The sequence below is a fragment of the Anguilla rostrata genome, chromosome 3 (genome assembly GCF_018555375.3).
Source record: "Anguilla rostrata isolate EN2019 chromosome 3, ASM1855537v3, whole genome shotgun sequence".
NCBI lineage: Eukaryota > Metazoa > Chordata > Actinopteri > Anguilliformes > Anguillidae > Anguilla > Anguilla rostrata.
The window spans coordinates 34,715,299-34,738,798 of record NC_057935.1 but is presented as its reverse complement, the minus strand read 5'-3'; the positions used below and the strand labels follow the sequence as shown (position 1 = coordinate 34,738,798).

The window sequence follows — 23,500 nt, the reverse complement described above, 5'->3', positions numbered from 1 at the left end:
AGTGTACCCAGCATCTCCAAATCTACCTAAAATGTCTAAATTATTAACACTGGTCTAAAATAGCTAAGGGTCCAGAAACAAATCCAAAATCTCTCCAAAAAGGAATATATAGCTTTTTGTCCATTGTAAAGCATATGAGCCCCTCATGAAGGTTTAAGATGAAGCATAGATATCATTTAAACATAATGCAAAAATATAGTCACACAATGCGGCACAGTACCTAAATGTGTAATAATTAACTCTTGTATGTATTTCTATATTCTGTACACTCCTTTGTTTTCTTGTATGGGAATGGGACGATATGAAAACAATTTTCAACCGTCCACCGCGTTTTGGCAATGTTCAAACACTCTCATCATCACTGTTGCATGCATCACAAAAACTACTAGACTACCAACGAACGCTTACATTATAGTGTAAAATATCCTCATTATAAAATCCACTAACCTATTTAAAGACTCTCAATTTCAAAGCGTATGTAACCTAAATATTTTGCGCTAAGAGGCTAAGTAGGCTTGTCGCGATGCCTGTCAATACATTTTGTAATTACAATTAACAACTAAAATAAATGTGCATCTGCAGTTCCAACATTGAATATCCAAATATGTGCTTGCTAGCAAGCTAGCTGGCTAACGTAGCTACATTAAATGTAATTTGCTAATCATAACATATAGCTAGCTAACTGGTTTTATGACATTCTCGAGTAACAAATACCACGACAGAAACTGTGTTAGCAATGAATGATAAAAAACAAAGGAGTTGGTAGTGGACTTTTGGACCCAACTGTACGTGAGGAGAAATTTTAATATCGAGTGTAATCTCATTCACAACGCAGTAGCTAACTAGCTAGCTATCGTAGTTTAGATTAGTTTGCAACATTATAACACAGTCATGCTACCTAGCAAGCTTTTACAGTCTAATTTTCAGCACAACTACAGCTATTTAGTACACACTAACTATAGACCGTATAAAAACAATCATCAACCCATCAAAGCTAGCTAGCTTGCTAACGTTGTTAGCATGACACTCACCCGGGGAAGGACGACAGTCGTAGTCGTGATCGGTAGTTACAAATGTGAAATGTGAAATAGGCCTATTACATGCTTAGCCTTGTATCCAATTAAACCGGAAATAGATGGATGCAGGATTTGCACTGAAGTCCACAGGTTTTTGGAAACTAGTTTTATAGCTATGCAAGTAGCTTCCTTGCTATCTAGCTCGATAGCTAAGGTTTATGATTAAATGTTAGTTATAACCCTAGTGAATTGCTGCACTGTTAGCTTCATCTTTGCGCTGTCACAGTAATTGCGGTTTCCAATCAAACATTAGTTATAACCCCAGGGCATTGCTACAACTGCCAGCTAGGCCTACCATACAGGCCTTTCTGAAGGCCATTCTACAGTTCACTTGCTTTAGCTAACTACTTTAGTATTTAGTTTAGTCAGCAGACTAATAATGGGTAATACTGTCCAACACATTTCCTACGTGAATAAGCACATAGTTATGCATGCTTAGCCAATAAAACGATTGATACGTACATGGCGTTTGAACCAGAACCAAAGTATGTGCCGCTGAACCGTCCTGGTAATGACACCGGCTAGTTCTGTTGACCGGGTGCCAGACTTTGTTATGTGGCAATGTTCAAACATGAGCGTTTTCCCTACCATAGGTATTTGTAAATTATAGAATGTACTTGCAGGGGGTGCCAGAAGAATCATTGCACTAAAGGAATTAAACAGGAGAAGCGCATTAGTTTTTATTACACAAACACCAGCTTGGAGTGAAGTAGTGAGGCGAGCCCATCTGCATAACTCATTGAACACCTGTTTAAAAATATCATTAAAGTTATTAGTTGAGATGGAGTACAGGGAAGGCCAATCTCAAAGCCAAGGTGACGAAAGTGTACACAGGTACAGCTGAAGGCTTGGAATTTTATTCCATGTTGGAGCTTAACCCTTTAATGGGCAAATACGTAAAAACACTTTTACTATTTCCTAACATTTTTGGGTAAAAATAACACAATTTCATGATTTGTTCCAAAATATGACTTTTATTTTTACAGTTTGTATCTCCCGGGATACATTGCCCATTTAGGGAATACATTCATAAAATTGCAACAACTTTTAAAACATTATAAAACATTTACAATTGCATCTGTAAACATTTGTCTGATATCATTTTTGGTAAACAGCCATTTAAAAACTAAAATTGTCATAGACAGTTAAAAACAAAATAATTCATCCAGTCATAAAAGTTGAAACAATCAAGTAAAACTATGTTTGGTCATGCTTATTTTGATTTGTAAACACCAGTCTCTTCTAAGTCATTTTTTAAAAAAAAAAAAACATTAATTAAAAAAATACAACAGCTTATCTGGTTTAACAGCGGAAACACAAAAGTGAAACTATGCCAAAATATTAACAGCAGTGGAAGGTAAGGAAGCAGTTGCGAGCATTCTGTCCAGTGACAATGCAAAGCCTGACTTTGCACTTGTCACACATGACGGAGGTCTGCCCTTTCAAACACATCCTACAGCGACCTTTCTCTGACACAGGGTTCATACACTTTTTCACCAATGATTTTCAATGACTTTTCCATGACTTCTCCACAACCTTTAACTGAATTTCCATGACCAAAACAAATGACTTTATCTCAGCGGGACGATTTAGAATTATTTATTGTAACAGCTCCAACTACCCTGTACCCTCCAACAGACCCTGAATCGTCTTGATATCTGGGTAGAGGAGCACAAAATGAAACTCAGCCCAAAGAAATGTAAAGTTTTACGTCACCCACATGAGGCATCCACCCGCCCTGCCGACTCTCTCCATTGACCAGGTCACCATCCAGAGTAATTTGCGTTGGGACAGTCAGGTGGACCACATGCTGACCTCAGCGAACAGGAAGCTTTTTGCTCTGCGTCGCCTGAAGAAATTTGGTGTCCGAGACCCAGAACTGGTTTCCATCTACACAGGCTACGTACGCCCGGTGCTGGAGTATGCAGTCCCCGTCTGGCACAGTTCCCTGACTACAGACCAGGCTAAAAGGCTGGAAAGCACGCAGAAACGGGCTTGTAAAATCATACTTGGCCAGAGGTACTCAGGGTACCCAGAGGCTCTCTGCACTCTCAGATTGTGCACTCTATCAGAGAGACGCACTCAACTGTGTCTTGGCTTTGCCAGAAATCTGCTAAAGTCCAACTTCAGTGACTGGCTACCCCCCCTCAGGGAGGAGCTCACAGGTCGTCAGACAAGGAACTCAAACAAACTGGCCATCCCAAGATGTCGAACTGAGAGATACAGGAGATCACCAATCCCCTATATGTGCAGACTCCTAAATGACAGCGGATTTTAAATTTACATTTTGGATACGAGATTAGATCTCAACTTAGATAATTGCAATATTTACCATTTTTTGTCTACTTAGTATTGATGTTTTATTGTAACAGCAAAATAATTCCGTGTTTTTAATGACAACTGTCTTTATGAACCTGTAATAATGCTGAAAGGTCAATAAATAAATAAATAACACTAAGTAAAATTAGGTCTGCATCTGAAACATATGGTGCCTCTCTAAAACAAATACACACCAGACAGACACACTTAGATACATTCTCTCATATTTTAATTCGCATAGTTTAACATTTTTGTCAATGTCTCAAACAGGGCTCGAAATTGCGACCAATTTGGTCGCATATGCTCCCGAAATTTACTCTGTGTGACCTCAAAATATAATTGGGAGCATTTGTGCGAGTGCAAATAATTGTTCTGGTGCGACCTTTTTTTTCCCCCAGTCGAACGTCTCTTTCTCTGTACATTCGCTAGTTAGTACACTCAGCATGTCCCTTGTGAGCTGACGGTGACCCTTCTAACCAATCGCGAGCTTGACATTCTTACCTTTAATGCTGATTTTAAATTGGTTAATATTAGCCTCCAATCACTCCCTTTCGCTGCACTCCACTGTCACGCGACACAGAGAGCTAACGCGTTTACTAATGTTACCTGAAGACAAAAGTTTATGTTCAATTTATTAGCGTTATCGAAAGCTGAAAACTTGAAGCGGACGTTTTTTGTAGCGACCCGGTTGGAACAGCTAATTTATCCGATGCAGTTTACTGGCGGTTGATTTAATTAGCAGTATTAATGTGACGAGAAGCGCTTTGTCGTTTGAATGCATAACACGCAATTCCTTGAAGAGTCGACACATTTTATGCGTGACAGTTTAACTGTTACTTGTAAACCGTACTGTTATATTGTCGTTTTTTATCAATAAAAAATCTATTGCATATATTGTTGGTGCTCCTTACATTTCGGTGGGTGTTCCTAAGTTTTTGAAGTTGGGAGCACCAGTGCTACCAAGTAAAAAAGTTAATTTCAAGCCCTGATATTGAAGCTGCACTTCCCTGGCATATTGTCGGCACAGTAGGGCCTACGTTTACTAACTGCTACATCAGACTGAGCCGGACCGAATTAACTTCTCACACCACCAAAATACCGCGAAGGTTACGTGCCAATTTACGTTTTATTACTATACATACTATTTTTATGATTGGATTAATTAGTAATTATATTTGATGCAACTTTAGCTAGGTCTATATTTCCATTACTTTTCCAAAACTTTTCAAAAAATATTGTTGTCCATAACTTTTCCAGGGCCTGGAAATTGCATTTTAAATTTCAATTACTTTTCCAGGTTTTTCATGACCATACGAACCCTGCTGACAGAACAGGGAAGTGGTTAATCCTGTCATACCGTATGTCATCCACGGGCCGTGGGACCTTTGGTTTTTGGATGACGTTTCTCGGTGGTGTGTTGCCTTCATTCCCCTTTGATGGTCGGCCTCTTTTTTCCTTTTCAGGATACATCAGTGCCATGGAAACAGTCAACCTAAAGACCTTCAGGCTTTGCTGGTTTTGTTCCAGTGCAGCTGCATCATGGCGATGGAGCAGCCAAGCATTGTTGACAGCGATGTCAATCAACTGCCAAAAGATGGCCATGTACCACCGGTGGGACTTAGCAGGAGTGCGATACAGGACAATTATCATGTCCGCTAAATCCACCCCTCCCATATGGGTATTATACTCAGTCACAATCTTTGGGCATGGAACACTTATCTTCCTCTTTTCCTCTTTTGAGAAGCGCTTAACTTCACCGACAGGATTGATCGCAGCACAGGAGCTTACCAGGGTGACTACTTTGTTGTCTGCCCATTTCACAACAGCAAGTTGTGCATCATTGTCAACGCAAAAGTCATAACTGCCTCTTCTGAGTAGGTTGCGATCCTATTCCAGACTACAACCCATCAATCGGTTCTTCCGAATGGTACCCAAAATTATGAGGCCCATAGCCTCACTTAGATGAGTTAGCGGAGGCAGAGAGGTGAAAAAGTTGTCAAAGTAGACAACACAGTCTCTGGGGTTACTGATTGTTTTGCACAACTGCAGAACAACATTGGCACCTAACCCGTTGCATGGAGCAGGAGCACCATCAAATGTAGACTTCCCTGTGTACACCATGAAGTCATACACAAAGCCAGACACCCCAGCTCGGAGACCTTGAATCCCCATTTTTTGGGTTTGCTGGGTAAATACTGCCACAGACATCCAGCCTTTTTTCCTTTGTATGGCACCATCATTTTGTCAATTGAGAACTGGTTCTCACTTTCAGCTTCCATGCACTTGCTTCTCATGAGGTCGAGTACAGGCCTTATTTTCACCAGGCGGTCTTCACTGGCGTCAGAGGACATGTTGTCTTGGAAGTGAAGCATCCTGGATAAACACTTGAAGCGTTTAACTGGCATGATATCTGCAACCTTATCATATCTTGTGTTTGCTGCCCAGTAATCCTCCACCGCCGGCATTTTTACTATTCCCATCTTCAGCTTCATTCCAATTTATTTCGGTACTGGTGGTATTGATGCTGTATCCAGTGAGCTGACAGGCATACAAATTGGTCTGGTAAGCAACAATCTCAAAGAACTCATCATCAAAGAATAGAGAGAAGTATTGCAGCAGAGTGGAGAGCTCATCTGGTTCAGTGAAATTGTTTGGTGTAGCAGTGGACTGGTGGTCAAAGTCCATTTTTCTCCAACTAAAATAAATACATATAATAAAAAGAAATATCAATAATGTAGAAAAAGTATCTTGTTTTCCCACTTTCCTAAGGAAAAATTTAGTCACTGTATTTGTATTGTATTCTACTCTATTCTATCCCATCCCCCATTTATTCACTTTACTGTATGATTAAATGCAATATTACACTGACACCTATGTTATTGTTTGACAAACATACACAATATACACTGCTGGCTGCTTCCTCTTCTTCTATAGTCCCACACACATCACTATACTACATACAGTGCAATTCAGTATGTGCAGCCAAACCACCACAAACAACTTATGAGTTAAATATTTTGCAATTTTATCATACTGACTACCTATGTATTTTTGCTCTTTTGTTTGTTCTTTTGCTCTGGTGTGCTTCTGCCTCTGTCTCATCTCTGAGCCACTACTTTTCTGCATGTTGCTGCTGCTGCTCATGCCACCATCCTGACCCTCTTCATGAATTGCAACCTCTTCGTCCTCCTCACTTGTTTCCTCATCTGATTCTGATCATTCAGGTGGCAAAAATGGCTCTTCCTTTTTCCATAGAAAGCTCTGATAGAAATTCCCTGGAATTTCTATCAAATTAAAACTTTGATAAGTTACAATTGAATTATTCGTAACTAATTTAATATTAATAACATAAAATGTATACTTCAATTAAAATTTACATTTATGATTAAAACAAAGAATTAATGTTTAAACTAAGTTCTATTGATTTTCTGTACTTTACAGGCATCAAAACATCAGCCTCAGCATTAGAGAAAATCCTTGTTTTTTTTTTTTTTACCCCTATTCGGGCAATGTATCCTCAGAGATATTTAATGAAAGATTTTCTTTAAATGCAATTCAGTATTTTTCAACACAAACATAAAATATTATCTTTAAAAAACATTTACAAAAATAATCCCCTGAAGATACAATAAACCTGTAGAAATATATACACTTACCTCAAGGGCACTGACTTTCTTGCTGCCTTCAGCCATCTTCATGTAAAAAGAAATGTAAAACAATTTCCCTACCGTTTTGAATGCTAGTCACATGGCACAAAAACCCCAGTAGCCTATTATGTAGGCCCCCCTTTCTATGACTAAATTATTATGCATAGGCCTAACTAATACTCATACTAATGCATCAGAGTAAAACAAAGCCACAAAATCATGCAATATTGATGAAAGAAGTTTCTATTTTCCGAGCAATAACCCCCTTCTTTAAAAAAAATGGTTTGGTCCATGGTTCGCTCCACTTTTGAGAATTTGCGCATACCGAACTGCAGCAGCAGCCAGCAGGTTATTAATAGAGAAGCTCAATGCCGAAACAGAAACATAAATCAGGACGCCAAAAAAGAGTGGAGAAGAAGGAAAGAGAGGCCAGGAGCAGATCAGGAGTCCAGAATATAACAGATTTTTTTCAAAGAAAGGTTAAAGTATTAAGCTAGCTGTACAGGCACCCTGTGGCTGCCTGGGGCTTAGCCAGCTGCTAACGTTACTACATTAACCGAATGACACTAACGTTTAACGTTACGTGCGGTCAGCAGTGTAAAATAATCGCCTGCAAGGCAGACATTACTAAATTATCCACTAAATATCATCCACAGAAAAGATCAGAAAGGTTATAATTCGCCAAACGATACGCTGTCAAAAGAAATCCAGTGGCAGCAGGACACATTTTTCCATTCTTACATGAGTGTTTACTAAAACTAAACTGCTACGTGAGCCTGTTGACATGAGTCTTGTTAACGTTAAGCAGGGACTAATCTTACAGCTTGCCCTCCTCATACAATAAAGTGAAGCTGTTTGCCTAGCACTATGGCATTGATAAGCCAATTTAGATTTTTTTGATGTTAATGCCAAGACTAGGTAGGTTAGTTCTTCATCAGTTGATCCATAAAACATAACCATAAATATGTACAAAAGCAATGTGAAATTGAACAATTAAACCTTTATTTTACATAATAATACCCAGTGATTCTTTGTTGAGTGGTTAATTGAAAAAAAGAAACTAATTGGGTGTATTGTGTCAGGCACTGTCAAGAACATAGAGGAACAGAAAAAATAAAGAAAAAATGATAATACATAGTCTAAGAAAAAAAGTTATGTAAAATTGAACTTTGGTGATGAAAAGTCGGGGGGCGGGGGCTCACACCAATATTCTTTCAGGGGGCCCAGAATTCCTAGCAACGGCCCTGCATCTAGCACAGGTGAACTTACAGGAGCCAGATCAGGCAATTGAAGAGAGTGGAGAAAACAATCACATTTTTACTGGTCCAATTGTATCTGGCATTCTGCACTTTTGGAAGGAATGATTGAGAGGTAAAAACATACAGTAATCAATTCTGGAGTATATTTTATGCCTGGCTGAAAAAAAGGTAAATTCTTTGGCTGAGAGTAAACACTATACAGTATATTAGGGATAAGAAAGACACACATTTCTGACCGTTGACTAGTTGCTGTCTGAAAACGACTAATCATTTTTTTATTGTTTCATGTAGTATACTCCTAATAAAAATGCCAATACAATGATTGTATGCTGCTTCACTCACTGCACGGGTTAACACATGACCCAGTTTTCAATGAAGTTGCAAGTTATAGTCACAGTGCTCAGTATAGCTAATGCTGTCCACACATCGATGGTTATCACAGCATTGTTGGAATTGGCATGGTATGAAGAGAGGTAGCTGTTTCCTAATGGGGCGACATGGCTCAGGAGGTAAGACCGATTGTCTGGCAGTCGGAGGGTTGCCGGTTCAAACCCCGCCCTGGGCATGTCGAAGTGTCCTTGAGCAAGACACCTAACCCCTAACCCCTAACTGCTCTGGCGAATGAGAGGCATCAATTGTAAAGCGCTTTGGATAAAAGCGCTATATAAATGCAGTCCATTTACCATTTACATTCAAGTCGAGCTGTGATGGTTATTCATGCAACAGTACATCACACAGCAGTAGGCTATATTCAGACTCAACAAATGCCCCAAAACCCTTCGGCATTTGCCATGCTTACGGAGAGCGTGTCTTTCATTACCATTTGAGCAATTCAATCTGTTGTGGTTCCAGCTGGACAGCTGTCACACTGAGGAGGACTCACTACGAAGTAGTGGTGTGTTGTTTGTAAACAATTAATTCTTTTTGAACAAAGTTTTTGGTAAACAAATTGTACTGATTTGCCTACATGATAAAGTTCATTCATTTGGCTCAGGTCTCATTAAGTTGCAAATTTGCCATTCACTGAAGCTGCAGCTACTCCTATTTAACTATAGCCGCGTTTCCACCAAAATTACCCGGAACTTTCAGTCCCAGGAACTACTTTACCAGGAACTAAAAGGTTCCTTCAGCCAATGGTTGTCTGCGTTTCCACCGGGGTCTAAAGTACCGCGAAGATTAGGCAAATTAGCCCACTGACGTTGTCGTCGGTCCATCTGTCATATGATTTCTTCTGTAACCCCATACTACCACCGAAGTAGCCTACATTCTTTTCTAATAACCGGGACAGCCCGGAGGGGTTTATTCCACATATATACAACGGGTTACCAACAATGACTATATATGGTTACTTTTGTATTTATTGATTTTCATATATCCTCTCAAACACATTCATTAACAGCAGAAAACATGCACACGTTGTAAACAATTTGCTGTTTGATTACTTTCTCTTCGTCAATTCCATATAGGCTAATCGCAAAATGACAAGAATAGAACGAAAACTCGGACTTGCGTGAAAATGTAAATTAGTAGTGGTACAGCCACCGTTTGCTTTCCTTCGAAGTTACTGCTAGCCGAGCAGCGAAGTGTGCCCTCCAGATGCGAACCATGCACCATAAATGAGTCCATAGTCTTCCTGGTCTTTTCATGGAATTGAAAAATGGCAGTAAAATTGAGTAAAATTACGGCAGTCTGAAAAAGCTAAAGGGAAGATTACTAGAATTAACCTGTTATTTTACCCGGATAAAAAGTGCGGAAGGTGATTTCCAGTTTGCTTGTACTGTATCACCAATGTTAATTATGCAGAACTACCGCATACCTCACATAACTGTATCAAACGTTTTGAGTCAATTACAACGGGCTAACAAAGAAAATCCGGAAGAAAATATTCAGCAACCCAATTAATCCGTTTGAATGTTTTGGTAGCCTACGTAATATGCTGTCCCAGCACGAATGCTTAGCATTTTATAAAACGAATACTAAAGCAAGAAAAGAACAGAAGAGCACACGTTATAATTCCAAGACGTTGACAGGCTATAACCAAAAGTAGGCTACTGCGCCGCATAACATACAAGTTTGATTTGAAGTTATTATGAAAATAAATTGGTTTGCCGCTGCATATTTTCAAACATGGCAGGTAATGGCGGAAAATAAATACAACACAAATGCTACGTGTACTCGACCAATCAGAAATGTTCAGCGCTGCAAGCTCCACCCAAAAGGTTCCTGTACTTTCGGAAAGTACTACCCCCCGAGCAGGAACATTTTGGGGGGTAAAACAAAGCCCCCAGAACTAAATTTAGACCCTAGTTCCTGCGGTGGAAACGCACTGAGTTCCTCAAAAGGTTCCTAGTTCCGGGGTATAGTTCCTGCGGTGGAAACGCGGCTTATTTTCACCATTGGACTGTGTACTAGTAATTATTCAATGACAGCATTGATCTGCTTGAGCAGGCCATGCTCTCCGAGCCCCTCCTGTCTGTGTGATCAAAATAGCAATGTCCCTAAACTGAATGGAGCAGCAATACTGAAGAACAAATACATGAACGGACCGGATCCGCAATGAGCTAGCTATGCTTTTGCTGGATCTATTCCACTCTCCCTCACCCAAACATCCTCATATTGCAGTGACAAACACTTGCTTGCATAAAATTTAAAGCAATTGGCTAACATCTTAGCCCAGCTGTTTGACTGCATGATATAATGTAGCCAAAATAAAACACGAATGAAAGTATGTTTTCAGTATGCATTTTCCAACGGATTCTGTACTAATAAAGCCACAAATTCATTACAAATTTTCCCACTGGTAAATATTGTGTTCTTTTAATAAAATATCTGCTTGATTATATTGTCGTAATCAATCCTTTGTTGGTTACAAACAATTTAGCAACTTGTATCACCTAACTAGCGCACCTTTTATTTTTAAATGTTGGCTAAATGGCGCACAAACATTTGTGAAAAGCCTAACAATGGTGCATGCTATGTAGAAAATTGCCTACAAAGGGCAGTAGGTGACTTATTTATGAGCAGTTTTTCGCTGAACCAGTTTGAGAAATTAGCATGCACAACTCGTCACTAAAGACAATAAATTATCAAAATGTAAACAACTGGCATATGCCTACGGGATTTAAAAAATATATTTTTTACATGAATAGTATTTGCATTGCGAACAGTGCAAATTAGGGCTGCCCCCTGAAAGTCGACGATTCGAATCATCTGTCAGAGACCCCTCAGTCGACTGAGAATCTTTGAGGCGAGCAGTCGGTTTTTTAAAAAATTTTTAGACAGTCAATGTGCATTACAATACCAGAATACATCATTATAGAATCTTATAAAAATGGAGAGTGGTTATATTACAATATTGAATTATAAATAAAATAAAGGGAATTATAAATTTAGTGCAACCTGCACGTGATAGCCTACAGAAATAGAATATTCTTTTGAAGACAGGAGGTCAGTTATTATTTCAAAGCAGACAATGCTGTGCATTTATTTAAACCGTTTGTATTTATTTTCATCTAAAAGAAGTCTAATCTTAAATTGCTTAATTTGTTAATTTATTATTTTACATGTTTATTTTGATTTATATATTACTTTTTTGCATTTAAGAGAAATAAAAATGGTCTCGTTGAAGACAAGACGTCAGTTATTTCAAGGCTGACAATACCGTTTATTTAAACTGTTGTTTACAAATAAATAATTTTCAACTAAATTAATTAAAATCTTAAATTGCTACATTTGTAAATTTATGCTTTTACATATTTGTTTAGATGTATAGGCCTATATGAGGCTTCTTAAATTTAAAGAGAAATAAAGAAGTAGCCTAGGCCCCTATCCTGTTGAAGAAGATATGTCGTTTATTTCAAAGCGGACGATGCCGTGAATTTATTTAAACTGTTTCATTTGTTTGTTCATTTTTAATGTTTAAAGCAAAATAAAGAAGTTATAAGAGGTAGGTTTAACCAGAAATACCTGTAACCCTTTTTCTTAAAAGAGCTATCAAATACAATGAAAGGTTGTAGGGGATTATACTAGAAGGTGTGACACTCACTATGGGCTAGCAAATCAGAAGATTCTAGAATCGACTATGGAGCCCGGGAGGACCAAACAATACACCAGACTAGCACACGGAACACAATATCTCCTTTTGGAAGATCAACACTTCCTTTTAATATGAAAGTTGTAAATGAAATTAAAAAAATAATATACACTTTAATACAATTCTATTATATTACATTACATTACCCGGGTAATTGAAAAAACAAAACAAAATTCTAATTGGCCAAAATCTCTATTTTCAATACAATCCAGATCCCAATTTCCCCACACAGTCACTTATTTACAGGTGTAACTCAGTCTTTGAAGTTGACACTTGTCCCTAGTAACAGATGATAGTTCGGGGTCTGCACCACTGTGGAAGTGGAAAGTGTCTGGCCTACCGCACTGTAGAGTGAGTGGGTTGCGTGTGTGTAGAGCGACAAAGTCCTTGAGATCCTGGTTCTTGATCTTCTGCATGCAATTGAGTATCTAGCTTCGGTCTGTTGGGTGGTGGCTCGCCATCAATCGTCCAATGGGAATTAAGGCTCGCACTCCAGGTGTGTCAAAAAAAAAACCTGACCAATGCGGGTACTTCTTGGCAACCAGCAACGACGAGTCCCTCTGGCTGTACTCACGTCAGGTTGTTTATTTAGAAGAGTTAACCGTTCTATTTTAATTAACATAAATCAACTTTTAGCCTTTTTCGTTCAAGGATAGTGGCTCTCAACTCAGCGTCTGCTCTCATCTCCTGCCAAGGCTCAAAAGGAAGTGCACCACGCAGCACAAAACAGAACTGACACCTGATTGGCTGAGCTAGTCTCGCGTTCACATGTAAAAACGTAATAACCTGGAAATTAATACTAATAAAGGGAATAATGTTTATCTTTTCAGGTTAAGTTGTCCACTTATTTTTTTGCGTTAAGGTGCATCTATTTACATATCTGTCTCCTATTTCTTTCCTTCATTATTGACTATACATTTCCTGTATATTTTCTTAATATCATTGAACAGATTCTTTGTCATTTTCCTCCTTTTCCTATTCAGATTCAATTTTACTTAACTTACTGTACATATATAGCTTATTTAACCTAGGTTTTACATACCTGTGTACTGTCTCATTATTCTGACAAATCCGCACGCAGGCTAATGCATTTTCGGCAATTCAAATCAGCCATCTGGCGTCATATGCAGGTATCTTAATGGATTTATGGATTTTAAATGCTCAAAAAAATGTTCATATGACTCTGTTGCACTTGACTATGTTAACATGGTCTAAATCAGCACTGAAACGCATGCCAATGTACTATTTTGCCAGAAAGTCTTATAGACCTTTATATATAAAATGAATCGTTGAATCGTCATATTGAACTGCCGGATCCGATTCGACCAAGAAAATTCTGAGTCGGGCACAGCCCTATTGCAAATACTATTTATGTCATTAAATAAATAATAAGAAATTGGTTGTATACGACTGTGCTGGAGGGGAAGCTCATCAGACCTTCCTTTCATTTGTTTCCTTCAATTTGTTCAAAGTTTGAAAGACTCACATGAACGAAATGAACTGAATGCACTGAAAAACTCAAATGTCTCAATGAATGAAATGTACTAAATGTATTAAATGACTCAAATGAACGAAATGTCCTGAGTTTACAGAATGACTCAAATGATCGAAATGTACTGAATGACTCAAATCACCAAAATGAACTGATTGACTCAAATGAACTGAAAGATTAAATTGGTACAAAAACTCAAAAAGTAGTGGAGTATGTTATGTGTAAGTAGGATTATTCTCATGGAAGATGTGTATTAATCGAGACAGGCTAGTTATATAAGGAACGGGAAGCTAGCTTTGCTAACTGCTGCAAGTCTGTGGAAGACAGGAGCATGAGTACTAAAAACTATTTGAAACAGTATTGGACTGAGTATTTCAATGTTGTAGTGTGTCGAAGAAAAAATGACCAGTCTGTGCTAGCTTGAAATGGTTTATTAAAACAAATGAAAAAGGTATCGAACAAGGAAGCCATTACATAGAGAATAATTTTAATAAATATATAAATAGGAAAATAAACAAAATTAAAATACAAAAACCCTCTGGGACTTCAGTTGGTTACACCAAGAAATGTAGGCTACATAGTCTACATAATTCAACATACTGAGTAATTTGCTAATGGGCATTTATGAAGACCAGCTGTCTCAGCGGACTATACACAGCTGGTACCTCATCAGTCATCACCACCGATCACCTTTCATTCAAGTATCATACTGTAGCAGCCAGTTAGTGCCGCCCACTTTCCCAACGTCCTAGGCGGTGCAGCAAGATTAAGACTGATATTGCAGAATCAATCTCATTACAGTTGCTAAAAATGTTCAAGTGTTATAGTCATAAACTGTGCTTAGCAGTAGCTTCTGTTTAGATAGTCATTGAACTAAGGGTGAAGTCACACTATGCGAGAGTTGGCTGTGTGTGGGAAAGACATTGTTGCACTGACTAGAGCTAGTAACTTTGTTGATTAAAAGGCGTACGTTCTAATAAAGAGGTGTCTTGACCTAGTAGTATCTAGGCAGGAGAAAAAATATATAGTTTCTCAGATCTGTTATGCTGTATTGTCATGAGAAGCTACGTTTTCCCAGGAGCCATAAGTGTATAATTTGAGTTAGCTGGAGAGGGAGGATTAGAATGTGAATACTATATTTGGCAAGTGAGTGTTTTATTAATGGTGACGTATGTAAAAATGACTCATTTTGATGAATCAAACTTCCCATCACTACAAAGTGTTTGTTTGCTGTGATCCCTTGGCCTTGGATATTTGGTTCATCATGTCGACGTGTGGTATGCAAATTTGGCTGCACATATTTTGCACTAAACAGTGTTTTCACGGAGCTTTTCAAAATCATTCCACACCCGGCACTCTTTTCAACTGACGATAAGTAATGCCCGCCCCCTCTATTACCCTTTAGAATAGTTTATTTTTTAATAGAATCTTTTATTTTGAACAATTAGAGAATTTACAAAGGAAAAAAATGATTTTTGATTATTTCATCATTCGACATGCACTCTCACGACTGACAATCGATGAATCAAAAAATTTGTCTCATCCCTACTATATACCCAATAGCCCTAAATCCACCATGCAATTCGTTGTTAGGCACCAGAAATAGAGTGTCTATCAGATTCATATCAGTATTCTTGAAACATCATGACACCCTAGATATGGCTAGGATAGCATGTTATGAAGAACTAAAAGTCTGGGACATAAAGGTGGTAACTGAACAAAGCATTTTTCACCCCGGGATCACTTTTAATATGCAACTGCCTTACTATCATCGTACCCATTGAATTAGTCCGCAAACCACTCCAAACTGCCATTGGCTTGAGTTCAGCATGGAAGATAAGCGCAACAAGATAAATTATTGCAAATCATCTTTGACACTTGCCATACAAATGTTAAGTCTATGGTGCATAAATGTCTCCTCCTTAGCAGTAGGCTGCTGTGGTTTCTTGCACAATGGTAATGGACACACTAATATTGCAATTGGTCTGGTGTGAAGCATGTGGGGCGGAGACTAAGACTGTGACTTTCATGACACACTTAAAAGCAGTACCGTTCAATAAAGGGGTTTGACTAGTGAATAGCAAGATGCAAAAAGTATTAAGTTGCATAAGAGCTGATGGCTGTATTGATGGAGAAGCTAGTTTACCACGAGCAGTCCATGAAGGATATTATTAATGGAGGGGGTTAGATGTGAATACATTTTGGTAAAAGTACAGTCGGGTTATCATGGTGACGTAGGAAATGACTTCACTCCGCAAACGTTGGATCATTTTGATGAATCCAACTTCCCAATCGCTACAAGGGGGTTTGTTTGCTGGTGTGACCATTAGGCTTGGATAATTGGTATCAGCGACGGGTAGCAAATAGGCGCTCATATATGGCACAAACAGTGCACAGAGCGTTTCAAAATACCACACCGGCACTTTTTAAGTATCGGGATAATAATGCAGGCTCCACCATATTACACTTTAGCAATGTTTATTTTTTATCAAACCCTGAGTCTCAAATTCAGTGAAAAACCGAAAATATTTTAGAGGCCTTTTTATATAGGTCTAACTACAATGGCCAGAATTATTCACTCCCACCCTGAAGTCTTTATCAGCTTCATCACATGATTGTAATTTATGAATTTTGTGTGATTATATTTGAGAAATTTGTATGAAAGAGCCAGTCATTCAGCAGCTGAAACACATGCCAGCGAGGAGCGAGTGAGACATTCGCACCTGACCAGGTACCAAAACCTGCTGCCTTAAGGGGGTTTTGAGAAGAAAAATGGCACAAACTGCCTGTATTTCTTTGCAGATTTGAAAAAGTAAACAAAAAGAAAACAAAGAGACACAATAAGCAATTTATTACCATTTTATTATCATTACACATGTGAAGACACATTTTCTTTGCCAGTAAAAACATTGAATACAAAATTAACAACTAATTTTTATTCAAAATATCAGGTTTCTTGTTCCCCTCACTTGCTTGTTGCTAGCATCTCTTGTCTGTACACATCTTTGTCTCAAAGATGCCTCAAAAAAAAAGAATTTTCCACACATCAAAATGTAAACAGTAATTATTCAGTAATTGAAATAATTGTCCACTTCCTCTATTCGGTAAACAAGGAGCTATACACTGACAGCAAGACACGACTATGGGCAATTTATCTTTTAGAAATTCTGAATTAAAAAATTTCAACTAAGCCAGGACTGTGGCTGGTGAAAACCACGAAGTAATCACATGACAATGACATATGAATGCCTTCAGAATAACCTTCTTAGCTATGTGGTAACTTCATATGTAGAATTCAGAATAAACTATTTGACATGATACGTTTTGGAAATATGCCATGAACGCCATTAGCTAGCACTAGCTAACAACAGAAAATTTACCTTCAAGCTGGGAATGTAACAAGAGGGGTATGCATTCAGATGAGGCAAGTTAGCTATATGTATTGATTAATCATGCTATCTACACTACATGTAAGTTTGTCAATAGAAACTAGCCAGCAGTCCATCTAACCAGCTAAATGGCTAAACACTTCCCATAAATACAGAACAACATTAGCTACCTGTTTGTTCAGTTCAGTATTTTAACACAAAGCAACATGGCCAGCAACCGCACAGCAACATTCATTGAAAGTATAAACCTAATGTTGCAAACCAACACCACTAGTTGCAGAAATATGATCTATAAACTACCTTTAAATGAGGTCAAATGACTTTATTCCACAAAAGCTCTCACCCAACATAATGCCAGTCTGTCCTTGCCAATTCTGTGTGATTTTCTCCAAAGGTTCATAGGCGAACAGCTGTGCTAGAGAAAGCAGCATTAGGAATTTGTTTTCCCTTGCCCAATGTTTTTGTGCTAGTTTTCAGTATACGGTACAGTATTGAGCTATGGACATATTGACATGTGGCTTGGCTGTGTAATTACTTTTTTTTTCCAAATCTTGTTCACATCTAATGTTTCATCTGTATCATAACAATAATTAATTTCAAAGATGCAAAAGAATCCATGCTTAAACAACGCAGTGAATTTGTGTTCCTGTGGCTCTCATTTGTTAATGTTAATTTGATAATGATTAATTCCACCCATTTAAAGTAGCTGAACATGATAAATAAAATCACATTAACAAAACAGTTAGAAAAGCCCTTCATTAAACTGTAGATTGTCTATCCTTGTAAAGCACCACTTTTAAAGGGTGAATATGTATTCAAATAAATACAGTAGCAAAACCTGCATGAATATTTAATTTGCTGGCCTATTTAATTTATGTATTTTGTATTTTGAGAACTTGTGTATTTCTGCCCAGCTAAGTTGCCTTTGAAAAGTTATAGGCCTAGTTTTATTATGCTGTTGCACTTGTTTGTTTCCCATTTAAATTCTGAAATTGTGTTCCCTAATACTCAATACAATAAGCTGCTCTAGATAATGGTATCAGCCAGATGAACACATAAATAATAATCTACATCAGCAACATAGCAATTCATATCAAAATTCCACAAAGTGTTGTTTGATGGACATTAATTTATTCGGCCAGTGCTCACAATTTAACATGCCAAACTCAACCCCTCTCTGTGATGACGCAGAGCTGCCATTTCTTAGTTTTCCAAGATTGAAAATGGCATTGCTATGGGAACAGAGCAGCACCACGTATTATCAGACCCATCATCAATATTAATTGTGGCACCACCATATTGAATGCTGCATTTGATAACTCTTTTTAGGTTTAGATCAAATGAGTTATGAATTAACACGAATTGGCTATGCATAACTTGCTAAGCATGAATGGGAAAATCTGTATTAGTCAGCTCTGGTTGCATTCTTGTGTTTTAGCCATCTGAAATATCAATAAGGACAAACACTCCTGATCAATTCCTCTTATTGTCATTCTCCATATTTCCCTACCTGAATATATTTCAGTGGTTGAGAATTGAATATATTTGGCAATTACATTCTGAACTGTGCGTGAATCTATTATCAACTGGCACACATTTCGGAAGCCTCAGTCTTTCATTTAAAAGCCATGCCTATATACTGTACACTACATGACCAAAATTATCTGGACATCCCTTGGGCTGGGGCTGTTTTTCATAATTTGGGCTAGGCCCCTTAGATCCAGTGAAGGCAAATCTTATTGCAATGACATTCTAGAAAATTTTGTGCTTCCAACTTTGTGGCAACAACAGTTTGTTTCAGCGTGACAATGCCCCCTGGCATACAGCAAGGTCCATATAGAAATGGTTTTGTTGAGATTGTGTGGAACAACTTGACTGGCCTGCAAAGAGCCCTGACCTAAACCCCATCCAACACCTTTTGGATTAATTGGAAGGCCAACTGTGAGTCAAGCCTAATTGCCCAACCGGGTGCCTGACCTTACTAATGCTCTTCTGGGTGAATGGAAGCAAATCCCTGCAGCAGTGCTCCAACATCTAGCATAACCCTTCCCAGAAGACTGGAGGTTGTTATAGCAGTGAAGGGTGGATCGACTCTATGTTAATGCCCACCATTTTGGATGAGATTAATTTAGAATTTTGGATGAAATGTCAGGATGGATGTCAGGTGTCCACATACTTTTGGCCACATAGTGTATGTATCCTTTGACTAAAGCCATCCTTACCATCAACTTTCCAGAGATTATTCCTCATTATGTGCAAAAATAATTTTTAAAATTTATCTTCTTTTTTGCATATGCAATGTCTGCACTCTGATCCCCCAGTGTTTTTGAATTCACTACGCCCAATGTGTGTTCCAGCTTTCGGATGATGTGAGTAGAACCTTTAAACAAGTCAAGACCCAGAAAGGCACCAGAATAGATGGAGTACCGTTTTGCATTCCTAATCTCTGCTATGGCCAACTGACTAGTGCGTTCACAGACTCTATAAGTTTGGGATGAGCACTCCCACACCTGACAACTTATATCACTGCCCCGATGCATCCTGACAGGCTGCTGGGCCCTACATGAGGAAAAGGACTGGGAAAGCTTTTAGGGGCCCAAGGGATGTTTTTTTTTTTTTTTCAATTAAACAATCAACTGCCCCCCTCTCCTGTCCATGATCACAATCTGCACTGTCTGCACAAACCGCACCCTTCTCTCGCATTTTTTATACTTACAATTTAAGTATAAAAAATGTTTCAAATGTACTTACAGTTTTTGTATATATGTCATTAAGTTGTACTTCACATTAAATAACATATGCTTAGTGGTATTTTAGTATATTCATAAAAAGTACATTTTTGTTAAGTTGTACTTCATACAAGTGCAGTATACTAAATTACAAATATAAAAGTATACTTTATTTTCATCCCTGGATAGCATACTTAGACATTACTTTCTGTAAGGATACTTAAATTTGCTTACCTAAATGTGCATTGTAGTATACTTATGTAAAGTGCACTTTATTTTAATCCTGGTAAATTATACTCATAGTATACTAACTGAAAGGTTACTTTATTTTCAATAATTGTAATTGTACTTTAATATCCTTTTTGAAAGTATACTTTACTTAATCATATTTAAAGTATACTTTCAACAGGGATACTAAAGTACACCTTAATGTTTTTAATTGTTTATGGCTGTTCTTATGCTGACTGTGGTCCCTGGGGTGCTGTATTTAATTCCTTTTCTTACACTCATCAGTTATGAGAATTACAAGAAACACAACTTAAACAGTCTTTTCATTTTAATTAGGTGACTGTAAGTAATTAATGCTACAGTACTGGCACAAATTATGGATAGACTGCATTTATAAACACAGTTTGAGGATCAATGCATTGTTTTAAATTACATAAATCTAATATGTAAAAAAACATAAAACAAAAATGAAGAAATACTGTAATTCACATTTGTGTTAAACAAGTAATAGTCATTACTCTTTCCCATATGTATTACTTCATACGAGCATAATTGAGCGGTCTAATGTATCGTACTGTTGGACATTTTACAATCAGCTTGAACATCTATTTCTTTGTCTAGTATTTTTTTACATAAAATGCTAATATTTGTGCAAAGAAAGATAATTGTTCCTTGGCTTGTATACTTTATTTCAAATTACTTATGGTCACAATGTCCTTCACTTGTGGTCAAGAAGATAACTGTTTTGAATACATTTTCTTCATAAATTTGTGCCAGTGCATTAATTATCTCCTCTCAAGCTAATCTAATATAATCTGGCCATGCTAAATATCAGACCGGACTGATAAACAACAAGCCACATTATTGTTTTGTCTGGATGGTATATCGTTAGGCAGCTTAAAAATAAAGTTCATATGTGGGTCATGTTATCTGCGGAGACAAAGTAATAACCAAGCAGTGTTGCCAGATCAGATTGACAGTTTCCAGCCCAATCACAATTTAAAACCCGCCCAATTCAATAAAAACCAGCCCAAATCCTGTGTTAACATTTATTTTGTTTGAGCAACAGTTCATACCAAGTCATTTTACTGCTGTGAAAGGGATCACTGGCTTTGTTATGATCTTCCCTGGTTTCATTTTGTTTAACCCCTTAAACCCCACTTAAAATCCTGGGTTTTTAGTAGGAATTCTGCTGTCTTAAATAAACCCCATTATCTCCAAAATGATATACAGTACAAATATGGTTCAAAACTTGAAATAAAGAGGCATTTGTACAGAAATGACTAAATATCCTGATCCTATGGGAGACTCACTCCATAAACATACAGGAGATATTTATTCTGAAAAACAACAAAGAAATACAAAAACCATTTTGTATTTTTTTAAAGTAGTGATTATATGTACGTGTGATACTGGACGAAACCCGATTTATTTTTCCAATTGATTTATGCAACACCAGGGGAAAAAGCTTGGAGTGGATTGAACAAAGCAGTAAGAATTGATATGCGTTTTACAAAAAGTGGGCCCAAATCTGAAAACCTCTTCAAATAACACTAAACATCTCCAAATTGGAAAATTGTGTATATCTTTTTTCCCAGCCATATCCCACTTCCAGGTGCTAATTCCATTGAGGGTGGTACCCCCTGGAACCCCACAAAACAAATATTCTTTATTTACCCATTCTATCTTTTTGACTAAGCCCTATATTTCAGTCAAACCCTATCCTGGAGAACTTCTGTGTACAAAATGTGTTCATAATGGTTAGTTATCACACAAACTAAATTCACTTAGAAACAATAAAAACACTTTGCTTTACCCTTCTGTGTACTCAGACCTGCAATCAGCTCCAAGACTGCTTGTCAGCAATAAACCTCCTGATCACAACAGAGTGAGAGCTCACAAGGAGGAAAATGACAAAAATATGAAATTGAATCATAAACGATTTACAGTAACACAGTGGCCTTTATCACTACTGCAGTGTATTTTATGCAAAGTATGCCGATAAACAAATAAAGCTCCAAGAAAGCATGCGCTAAGCATCCATTCTAGCGCTATGTGAAAAACGCAGTACGCAGTAGAATAGCTAAGCTGTAGTTTCAGTTAAAAGGAAGCCGTAAGCAATGTTCGAAAGCTGTGTAAATGAGCTTGAAGAACTCGACACTGTATGATTACTGTAACATAAACAGGGTTTCCAAGCAGGTGCAAAAGTCATGATGGGTAGATATTAGAGAGGGTGGTAGTAGCTTGCTTTTAGATCATTTACTTGGCACTTTAATGTCTAATTGAGATCAACTTTTCTGTGGGACAAGCAAGGATTAATTAAGAAAATGTTTATTTTCTGAATCCAGCAGTTCCAACAGTCAATGACCTTGTTAAAATGTTCAGCACTCTGAATACTGAACCAAGTGATATCGCATGCTAGAACCCCTCACTTAACCTACATGTAAAATTTATTTGATTTGATTAGTTTAATAATTATTACTGAAAATGAGAATTATCAATTAAATCAAAGAATTCATTGATAGGTCAGTCTACAGTGGAATGTTGTTGGTGGAATCAACCAACAAGTCAAAACAAGCTCTATATTAGGTTTTAAGATTAAAAAATCGATTTTCAACAAGAAGCAGTCAATTATTTTAATGAATTTAAAACATACATTCTTTATTGAATGCAGGCACATTACTTCTAAATTACACAACAGAAGACATTATACAAAACAATTAATCTAGAAATACGAGAAAAGAGATAGAGGCAGATTTAAGCGTCACAGGATGAAAAGAAAACCAACTAAAAACACACAACCAAGGAACCACCACCAAAATAATAAGAGGAAAACTCTTCTTCTTCCAGGCTCCGAAACCAAACGCAACACTGATTGTGACAATCTTAAATACCTTACCCAGCATGGCTTGAGGATGTTTGCCCTGATTGGGTAATTCTGAGTTAAGGTGTAGGAGAGAAGGGAAGAGTAATTTATGACGAGGACTGGCCTACCTAAAGATTGCATTCAAACTTAAACTAATGTTAAGTGTTAGGCATGTAGGCATGCAGGGTCTCTGACCCCCGATATGGCGTCCTTTGTCATCTGGTTTGTTATCAGTTGATTTTAAATTGCCCCAGTCACATTTGCTTTGATGCTTTTGATGGGGAGGCCAAAATCTAAACACTACATATCCTACATTTCGGTGCTAGTAAGGTAAGAAGTTTTTTGGAAAAACCGTACATTTCGCGTTTGAATTTTATTTACATGCATAGAAATGCTCATTTT

The 23,500-nt window shown here is 37.6% G+C and overlaps 1 protein-coding gene across 1 annotated transcript in view; it reads left to right on the top strand.

Annotated features, from left to right (window-relative positions):
• Positions 1 to 7,602: 7,602 nt before the first annotated feature.
• Positions 7,603 to 23,500, top strand: part of zc3h15 (zinc finger CCCH-type containing 15) — a 454,134-nt gene continuing 438,236 nt past the window's right edge. The window contains exon 1 of the mRNA XM_064329811.1: positions 7,603 to 7,651. Coding sequence (XP_064185881.1) covers positions 7,603 to 7,651 — 49 coding nt within the window. The remainder of the gene's footprint in view (positions 7,652 to 23,500) is intronic.